Consider the following 9597-nt stretch of genomic DNA (forward strand, 5'->3'; position numbering starts at 1 on the left):
TTTTTTTTTTAGACAAGAGTCTTGCTGTGTAGCTCAGGCTGGCCTTGAGCTCACTATGTAGCCCAGGCTGGCCTTAAACTCTCAACAATCCTCCTGACTCAGCCTCCTGAGTGCTGGCATTACAGGAGTGTGCCACCGTTTCCAGATGATGGGTTCCTTTTGATAAGTTGAATCTGAGGTGTGTGGAGGCCTTCAACTGGCCAAGTTCCCTCAGGGGAGGAGACAGGGCTGGAAATGGACATAAGTGGTCATCAAACCAAAGGTGACTTCAGGGGTGGTTTACAGATAGGAGAGGAGCAATGGAGATAGCATAGGCAGGAGGGATGGGTGGGAAAAGGTGGGGCAGAATCTTTCCTGTTTGGAGACCCCAGGGCCACGGTCACAGACAGCACAGGGTGAGGTCATTCCTGTGGAGGCACAGGAAACAGGACACTCTGGCCAGTATGCGCATCTGTGAAGGCCCCCAGGGTGCACCTCTGCTCGCTCCAGGTCCGCATGCAGGCTATAGCTCCGAACCACAGGCCCCAGGGTTCCAGGGGCCTGGGGACTTCTTGCCACTCTGCCATTGGCTGGTGGGGAGCTCTACCCCTCCCCCAGATGCTCAGCAGTGCTAACCCTGGATGCCACCTGAGTGAGTGTGGCGCAGCAAGACAGAGTCCCCAGCAGGGCCAGTTGCTGGAGTCAGACAGCAGGCTGAAGCCCCAGGCTATTTCCAGCTGATCGGTTCTGTCAAGAGAGCTGACCACTCTCAGCCATTGTCACTGTGGTCACTGCAACCTAGTCCCCTAGTCCTCCTGACATCCATCCTTCCCCTCACTAGCAGACTCCTACCTGAATGTTAGAACCCATATGGAGTTTTGAGCCCTAGACAGGGTGGTCAGTGCTGTCTTTGAGTGGTGGTCTCCAGCAGGTGGTCTCTGCCCCCTGTCATCCCATGTGCAGACCTGGATTTGGCTGTGCCAGAGACCGCCAGACTGGACAGCAGTTTACACAAGGCCCGGGCCCAGCTACTGGCCAAGGGCAGGAGACACCGGCCGTCCCGCTCCAGGCTTCGGGACAGTGCCAGCTCTGCGGAGGACGGCGAAGGCTCTGATGGGCCTGGAGGCAAGGTAGGGACAACACACACACACACACACACACACACACACACACACACACACACATCCCTCCTGCCCTGGTTCATCTCTGGATCTCAGGCATCCTACATAGAATGCTACCAGACTGTGGCCCACACCACCTTTTTGAGGAAGGTATTCACTGCTTTACAGATGATGAAGTTGAGGCGGAACTGATCTGTAACGGTCCTACTCTAGATGAGCATGGTGGTACACGCCTGTAATCCCAGCACTCAGGAGGCTGAGCAGGAGAGCTGTGATTTGGAGACAAGCCTGGGCTACGAAGTGAGCTCAAGGCCAGCCTGAGCTGCACAGCGAGACTGTTCAAAAAAGACAAAACTAAATAAACAATCATACTTTAGTTAAAAAGTGAAGGAGGCAAACCTCACCCCAGCTCCAGGGCACAAGGAACTCCCCCTCCAGACCATAGGAGGTCCCAGAAGTGCTCATCTCCAGCACACTGGACAGAGCGAGCCGGTGTCCCCACCCCTAGGTGACCGACGGCTGCGGGAGCCCTCTGCACCGACTGCGCTCGCCTTTGCACTCTGGCCCAGGCTCTCCAGCCGGCGGCTCTTTCTGCCTGGAGCCCCCGGGGTTGCGCCGCAGCCTGGACGAGGACGAGCCGCCGCCCTCGCCGCTCGCGCGCTACCGGCCCCTGCACAACGCCGCGTCGCACGAGGGCCTGGCTGCCGCCTCGGGATCGCCGCCGCGCTCCGCGCCCTCCTCGGACAGCTCGCCGAGCTTCGTGCGCCGCCACCCGCGCGCCGAGCCGCACAGCGAAGGTGAGCGCGGCGCCCCCTGCCGGGAGCACGGGAACCGCGCAGGCTCGCGGAGTGCCAGGCGCAGTTGGGTTCTAGGACGCAGACAGACCAAATGGAATCGCCCTGTCCTCCTTGCGGGTGCGTTTAGGAGAGAACCAGAATAAAGTTAGCAGTAAGCGGTAATGGTCCCTGCTTTGAACCTGTGAAGTGCTTCAGAGTTTGTGGAAGGCTTTCAGATACCTCGAAGGAGGCAGGTGTTCTCTTCATGTTTGGGGTGAAGGGCGTCACAGCAAGGAACTTCAGTGGTCACAGCAAGGGAAGGGCGCCAGAGCCAGGCTGCTGCCGGATTCTAAGACATGAGAATCCCTACCGCCCAGCCGCCCTGTAAGCCACCACTCGGGCTATTCCTTCCCCCTCTTTCCAAAAGATGACAGCCGGGACGCCAGCCCCCCTGAGCCTGCCAGCCCCACCATTGGCCTGGATAAGAAGACGCGTCGGAAGTTTCTGGACCTGGGGTGAGTGGAGGACCCGGGGTACAGGGCTCAGAGCTGCAAGAGTAAGGGTGGCGCCAGGAGCAGCTCTGCCCGCGTCCCTCTGTCCCACAGGGTCACCCTCCGCCGGGCCTCCACTGGCAAGAGCCGGAAGGAGAAGGGCAGCAACCGACTGTCCATGGGAAGCAGGTGAGAGGCACCCTGGGCAGCCCGCCCGGCCTCCCTGGCCCTGGACGCCCATACCCATGCCGGTCACTCTCTCCACAGGGAGTCAGTGGAGGGCTCTGGCAGGTCAGGGGGCTCCCCGTTCCTGCCTTTTTCTTGGTTCACGGACAGCGGCAAGGGCTCAGCATCCTCAGGCAGCACCACGTCCCCTGCCTGCTCCCCTAAGCATGAGGGCTTCAGCCCTAAGAAGTCAGCCTCCCAGGTAAGCCTGGGACTTTCCGGTCTCACACTGGCCCCTAGACCCAGGTGACATGGGGACACGCTTCGGGCTGGGGTCCAGGCCTCCCTTGTGTTCATCCCTGGAGCCATTCAGAGATCTGCTCCTTCACCATCCCCTGAATTCATTTGCCTTCTGTTGCACTCACACATAGTCTGAGGAACTGGTTCACTCCTGGATCCGTTCATTGCTCCTCCGCTCCACCCTCATCTCTGAATGAGGGTCTCCCCTCCACACAGGCCTGCATCTCCAGGCCTGACTCAGTTAACTGCTCTGTCTGGATCAGAGCTGGGCCACCTGCCTGGTGGATGAAGCCTCCAAGACAGCAGCATGAAAGCCCAGTCTAGTGCTCGGGAAGCTCACAGCCCTGTGACATAAGACAGAGGAACAGGGGCAGCGCAGGGCATGTGCCTGTGCATGTGGCCCTCAACTGTGTCTAAAGCCCCAAATACTTATTATGGATTTAACAGGGAGGCAGGGAGGCAGGGAGCCAGGCACTCTCTCCCCATAGGCAGGTGAGCAGGTGAAGGTCTGGAGAGAAAGGGTTTACCCAGGACTCACACAGACCCTTCTCCTGTCCCTTGCCTTCTTATTGTCCCTGTGCTGGGCCCTGGGGAAACCAAGCCCATTAAGACACAGCCCAGGGAGGTCAAATGCAAGCTGTGGAGCTAGAAGCCTGGTGGGAGGAGCATACCCAGGACACCCGGCCCAGCATGGGGAAGTCCCGGTGGGCTGCCTATAGGAAACTACACCTGTTGGCAACTTCCATCTGGCTTAGTTACACCTGCAAGTCCTCTGGATTATTGCCTCACACGGGTTACCAGGTACCCTCCCTATATCCTGCCAACTCCTGGCTTATGCAGGGGGGCCCTGAGCAGCTTTAGGACCAGAATGGGACTTCAGCCCCATCTGGATGGCATGGGTTTGGAGACGGGTGGCTCCCTAGGTTTGGGGATGAACTCGAGGCTTCCCATCCAGGAATCCACCCTGAGTGATGACTCCACACCACCCAGCAGCAGTCCCAAGATCCCGAGCGGCCCTCGGGAGGAGGCCAAGTGCTCCTACCCCTACCACACGCTGTCCCAGTCTTCGGATGAGGTGAGCAGCGCCAGCCACGGGACCCGTGGGGGCTGGAGTGTAGGCCCAGCCTTCCTCACTCCTGTGGTCTCTGCCCAGTTCTTGGATGAGCCCCTCCCTGCCGTCCAGCACTGGACCAGCCAGCAGGTGGGCCAGTGGCTGCAGGGCCTCAGCCTGGAGCAGTACGTCGCAGAGTTCGCTGCCCGGCAGGTGGACGGGCCACAGCTGCTGCAGCTGGATGGGAGCAAGCTGAAGGTATGTCGAAGTGCAAGGGGCGGGACCCAGTAGGAGCGGAGGTGACCGTGAAGATCAGGAATCCTCATCCTGACCTTTGGCTGCCAGCCCCAACCCGCGCTGCATCCCTAGCTGACCGCACCCCCCCCCATTCTGTCCACTGCGCTGAGTTCTGACCTCAGGCAAAGTCTTTGTCCAATCTTTGTCCTCTTATCTGGGACCCCATTCTGACTTGAACCCAGAGCTCCCCACATCATCTCGCTTCTGCTCTAGGCTGACCTTGTTCTTTGAAGCTGAGTAAGTTTCCCAGGGTCATAAGAAGCCAGGTCTGTCTCCTGGCTACTGACTGTGCTTTTTGTCCCAAAGAGCTGGTGGCAGTGTGTGACTAGTAGAGGGGAGGCTTCTGATCTCTGGTGGACTTTCTGGCTGGTCTCCTGTTCGGTTCTCTCCTCATCCAGCCACTGAATTCCCAATCTAGGCAGGAAGCACAGGGTGTGGGGGGAAGTGGAGGAGGGCACACTTCCGGGAAGACTCCCAAGCTCTGTAGGGAGCATTGCGGGCAGAAGGAAGCCAGAGCGGGAGGGCTGGGCAGACTGTTCTGGTGAGCTTCCTTTGGCACCCTGGGATTCCTCCTCAGAGCCTGGGCCTCAGCAATGCGCATGACCGGGCACTGGTGAAGCGAAAGCTGAAGGAGCTGGCAGCGGCTGCAGAGAAGGAGCGCAAAGCGCAGGAGAAGGCCGCGCGGCAGCGGGACAAGCTCCGGAGGCGTGAGCAGGAGGCCAAGAAGAGCTAGGGGTGGGCAGGGCACGCGGCACTGGGCACTGCTGCCCCAGCTAGGCGGGCACAGGCCTCACCAGGGAGGCTGGGGCTGCACCAGGCTTGGGTTGGCCTGGCCCCACACTCTGGGGGCACATGCCCCTCTCCCCGCCTGGACCCAGAGTCCCCGGGAGGGAAACCCCAGGGAGAGAGCCCCCCAAATAAACCCGATTTCCAGGACTTGCTTGGCACAGAGTTCCTGGGAGAGGAGGGGCAGAGGAAGGGAGCAGGCCGAGAGGCCCAGGCTGAAGCAAGTCCAGGTACCCATGGGTCTGGCTGACCCTTTGCCTCTAACCAGGGTGCTGCCGGGCTGGAAATGAGCGAGGGCGTTTGCCTGTGTGTCCCCTGGGGCTCTTGTGACAGGCCAGGGTCCTCAGGCTCTGAGAAGGCTGAGCATTTTGGCAGGGGTAGGTGACAGAGCTCTTTCCGAGGTGGCTTGGGGGGCAGCAAGTCACGCTCAGGGTAGACTCCTACCCGGCGCCTTCACAGCACAGCAGAGAGCAGCGTGGGAGATGCACAGCCTCTGTGGACTTCCCAGAGGGGGACAGGAGGCTGACAGCCCCTCCCCGGTCCCATAGGTGCCTATGGGTGGGATGGCACCCCCACACACATCTGCCTCCAGGAAGGGCTGTTCAGGACAGGGTCTCTGACTTGCTGTCCAAGCTAGGTCCTGCTTCTCCTGCTCTCTCAGAGTGCTCCGGATCCCTCTCTGGGGACCCAGCACATGTGGGAGCTGCTGGGGACAGAAGGGCCCCTCCCCACCAATGCCTGGGTGGGGCTAAGCCTTCATTCCAGCCAGCAGAGGCAAAACCTGGGATGTCACCTAGGAGCTGCTGGACTGGAGGGGCTCATTAGCTGTTCCCTGGCTACTGTCAGGCTTCCTTGCACTAGCAAGAGATAGAATGCCAGCAGCCTGGGGATGGCATCAGTCATTCTTAGGAGATGACCAGAGACAGCCCAGGGTCATGCTGACCAGCTGCTAGGTCAAGTCACTGATGGGGTCCAGGGACTTTCAGCGCTCCTCCCATCTGGACAGAGCCAGTGCATGCTGACCCCCTCATTCCTGCCCGGGCTGTGGCTCAGGGCCAGGCCCCGTCCCTGGGATCAGCCCTTTCTTCCCCTGGGCCATCTGTGCTGAGAGAGGGTCTTCAGAGGAACAGTAGATAGGGAGCACTGGCACCATCGGGCCTGGCGGGGGCTGCTGGGGAGCTCGGAAGGCACTTGTGTCCTCAGAGCCCTCAGGACCCCGTGGGTGCCCACCTGCATGTGAGAGGTTGTGATTCTCAGTTTCTCAATAAACACTTACGATGTGCCAGTGGCCTTTCTGTCTGCCCCTGCTGGGGGTTCTGGTGGGAATGAAAGTGGGCTCTGAGTGTGGTGGGGCAACAGACCTGCCCCCCGGTGCTGGGCACTCAGGCGTCTTGAGTGGTTGTGCCTGGGCTATGCCCGTGGTGCATGCCGGGCCAAGTCCTGAGTACACCATGTGTGCGTCACAGGCTCTGAAGGCGTGTGTGTGTGTGTGTGTGTGTGTGTGTGTGTGTGTGTGTGTGTACATGTGCACACACGGGTACACATGCATGGATTCCCTCCCTCTCCCAGCAATGCAGCCAGATCATGGTCTCATTCATTCTCTTCTTTACTGTGATGTCACTGTCACAGCCACGGGGAGGAGCACACAGCTTTCACCTCTCATGTTCTTGGGGGCTGGCACCCAGGGTTAAAAAACTAGCTATGTACAGAGACTATCCCAGGGAGGAAGCCACCGGGACTCTGGGGTTTGGGGCTCAGGCAGGACAGGGCGGGTATGTTGGGGAGGGTGGGCTGTGCATGTGCAGACATGCTGGGCCAGGGCACAGGAGGCAGTGCCACCGCAGCCAAGGTCACCAAGGGTCCGTGGCTGGGTGGGTGACCTCCACAGTCTCTTGGGCTCCTCCCTGTTAGGGGTGAGCCTTGGGCAAGAGCTGTGCCCATCCCACCTTGATCTTAATGCCCAGAGTGCAGGGGGAAACTCTAAGACCAGGCCCCAACCCAGGGCCAAGAGTGCACCCGTTTCCCACTCATGCCTAGGTGCGGGGGCACCTGGACCCCTCCTGACACTGACAGCGGCTGGGGCACTGTGCCCTAATGGGAGACCATGGGGTAAGCAGGGCATCCACTTGGAAGACCAGGGCTATGCAGGCAGTGAGGGGGCACCCGGGATCCGGGACAGGGACTGCCATGGCACAGGGCATCTGGGGCACCCTATCGGGTGGAGCCATGACCCCTGGCCCTCAGGCATCACCTACGAAGACTGCACCCCAGGGAGACCAACTTGGTATCTCCATGGAGACAGATTGGCACTTAGGAACCACCACCGATCAATCACCCAGGGACTTCCACAGAGAGATAGGGCCTGGTCATCAAGAAGACACCCCCACTCTCACCTCTGGAGGGAGGGATGGGGGCCCCTGTGGTGGCCAGACCCAGAGGCAGTGGTCTGTCCTCTTGCTTGCGGGCGCAGGAGGCCCCTAGCTGACCCGATACGTGGACGTGTTCTTGGGCTCCGTGCTAGGCACACACCAGTCACCGGCCTCCTGGATGGTCTGGTAGTGGCGCCAGGCAGACTTGTTGTAGACTGGCAGGCGCTCAACCGAGTCCGTGGACAGGGCCTGGAGGGTGGCACAGCCAGCGACCCATGTCCCCATGACTGCACTCATCAAAGTTCACCATCCCTAGCACCGCCCACCCTACCCTGGTCAGAGCTGGCTCGGCCACCAGACGCTGGCTAGGACCCACAACAGGGTCTGTCCCTTCTGGGCCCTGCTCCTGCCCACTCAAGAAGCTGCCCCCTTCAGGGGCCAGAGACGGAGAGGACGAGGCCAGACCGCATGAACCTGGTCCAGGTCGCCATGCCGCCAGCTCTACAGGCTTCCCCTCGGGGCTGAACGCCAAGATCTCTGCACTCCCCTTCCCTGCCTGGCCTAACAGAACGTCCTGGAGGAACTCCCCGCCATGCTGGCGCGCCTGGGGCTGTGTGTCCAGCAACTCTGGCTTTGTTCTGATTTTGAGCCTGGACCCAGGAAAGGGTGGTGGGAAGGACAGGTGGTCTAGTGGGGGCCAGTCTGCCAGTACCCCTTCTCTAGCAGGCCTCACCTTGAGATAGATGACAGCGTCAGTCCCAAAGCCTTCCATGGAGAAGAGCTGTAGGTCCCCCTGGAAGTACTTGGCATAGAGGCGGGAGATGGGCAGCCCGTAACCGAAGCCAGCCTGTGGAGAGTGAGAGGGGTGGGGGTGGGGCAGGGCTGGGGTCACTGCGGTGCGAGTGGAGCTGAGTGGGATGGTAGGGAGTGGGGAAGAAGGCTGGATGGGCGACAGCGGGGCCCACAGGCTCCTCTGAGTCTCAGCCTCCCAAGCTGGGTCCTGCCTCCTGCACAGGAGGGACAGGGAGACATTAGGGAGTTGGACACCAGACAAGAAAGGCGCTATGGGAAGACACGGGCACAGGGAGAGCAGAACAGAAGGAGCCGAGGAAAGGAGACAGGAGGGCAGACAGAGAGAGGCTGGGCAGGCAGGTGGGCAGGGGCAGGATGAGACAGAGGCAATGGCATCCGGTGGGGATGTGGCGTCTCACCAGCGGGGTGCCCCCAGTGCCGGGCTGGGGTGTGGGGGCCGTGGAGTACATGTAGCTGAAGAGGCGCTCAATCTTCCTCAAAGGAACACCCCCACCTCGGTCACTCATCTAGGGGACAGGGGACATGTCAGGGCCCCACCCAAACCCCTTGCCCGGCCCATTCTTTCTCTAGCCTGTGGTCAAAGGTCACATACTTTGATGGACAGATCTTCTTCACCCAAGGCCACCATGACCTTGATAGGGGGGAGAACAAGGCTAGACTCATGGCTTTCTACGGTGGCCCGCATGGCGTTCTGGGAAGGAATGAGGAGAGACACGTTGAGAGAAGGCCCAGCCCTAATGGTGGCCCCAGGGAAAGGCCAGCTCCAGCCACCCCTCAGCCCCCTCACCTTGAAGAGTTCAAAGAGCATATGGTAGAGGTGGGAGGGGACGTAGACCATGTGGATGGGTTGGGTAGTATTGGCAGCTGCAGGGTCAAGACCAAGGTCAGGAAACGAGCTAGTGCCCACTGCCTTCCCCAGGGTCCCAGGTTCTCCTTCCTCCACTCTTGTTTTAGTGACAGGCACCCCCCACCACCCACTAAGGCCATAACTAGGGCACGGCTGCCCAGCTAGAGATGGAATCCACAGGCTCCCGAGCTGGGGCTGCGCGGCCAAGGTTGAACGCTTAGCTCTGGGCCCTCCTAGAGCCTGGAGGAGCGGGGCCTGCGGTGCCCACTCACACCAGCAGCCCACGGCAGGCTGCAGAGAAGCCGACCTTCATCAAGTCCCTCTGACCTGTCAGACTACACCTGACCTCACACACCACCCCTCCCACCCAGGGTCCCTTATCACCTGTACTGCCTTCCTGTCGCTGGGACTTGGATGACCTTGTTTGTTTACTTATTCCAGATTAAAGACCCCATTCTCCAGCCTTCCCAGCCACGACTATGACCCTCAAAGAGGGCAGGACCTAGCCAGTCATTTATAATAAATATTTTACCCAATGTTTAATAAGCAGCTGCCCAATGAATTAAGGATGTGCTTTTATCTTTTCTTGAGGCAGGATCTCA

The 9597-nt window shown here is 60.1% G+C and overlaps 2 protein-coding genes across 2 annotated transcripts in view; one reads left to right on the top strand and one right to left on the bottom strand.

Moving 5' to 3' along the window:
• Positions 1 to 5116, top strand: part of Samd14 (sterile alpha motif domain containing 14) — a 14381-nt gene extending 9265 nt beyond the window's left edge. The window contains exons 3-10 of the mRNA XM_004633635.1: positions 943 to 1109; positions 1609 to 1897; positions 2304 to 2391; positions 2482 to 2556; positions 2635 to 2794; positions 3788 to 3907; positions 3986 to 4141; positions 4758 to 5116. Of these exons, the coding sequence (XP_004633692.1) occupies positions 943 to 1109; positions 1609 to 1897; positions 2304 to 2391; positions 2482 to 2556; positions 2635 to 2794; positions 3788 to 3907; positions 3986 to 4141; positions 4758 to 4913 (1211 nt within the window). The 3' untranslated portion in view covers positions 4914 to 5116. The remainder of the gene's footprint in view (positions 1 to 942; positions 1110 to 1608; positions 1898 to 2303; positions 2392 to 2481; positions 2557 to 2634; positions 2795 to 3787; positions 3908 to 3985; positions 4142 to 4757) is intronic.
• A 1738-nt stretch (positions 5117 to 6854) lies between these two features.
• Positions 6855 to 9135, bottom strand: LOC101579565 (pyruvate dehydrogenase (acetyl-transferring) kinase isozyme 2, mitochondrial-like). The gene is made up of 6 exons (XM_004633850.2): positions 9120 to 9135; positions 8936 to 9012; positions 8741 to 8839; positions 8547 to 8654; positions 8069 to 8182; positions 6855 to 7584 (listed from the first exon to the last, which is right to left on the bottom strand). Exons 1-6 carry the CDS (start codon positions 9133 to 9135, stop codon positions 7444 to 7446), a joined length of 555 nt encoding a protein of 184 aa, XP_004633907.1. The 3' UTR covers positions 6855 to 7443.
• Between the last annotated feature and the right edge of the window lie 462 nt (positions 9136 to 9597).

This window comes from Octodon degus, unplaced genomic scaffold, assembly GCF_000260255.1.
Source record: "Octodon degus isolate 3935 unplaced genomic scaffold, OctDeg1.0 scaffold00056, whole genome shotgun sequence".
Classification (NCBI taxonomy): domain Eukaryota; kingdom Metazoa; phylum Chordata; class Mammalia; order Rodentia; family Octodontidae; genus Octodon; species Octodon degus.

Coding starts and splice junctions, on each gene's coding strand:
- LOC101579565 (XM_004633850.2), bottom strand. Junction 8,840..8,935: donor TGCTCTTTGAACTCTTCAAG/GTGAGGGGGCTG, acceptor ATTCCTTCCCAG/AACGCCATGCGGGCCACCGT. Junction 8,655..8,740: donor AAGAAGATCTGTCCATCAAA/GTATGTGACCTT, acceptor CCTGTCCCCTAG/ATGAGTGACCGAGGTGGGGG.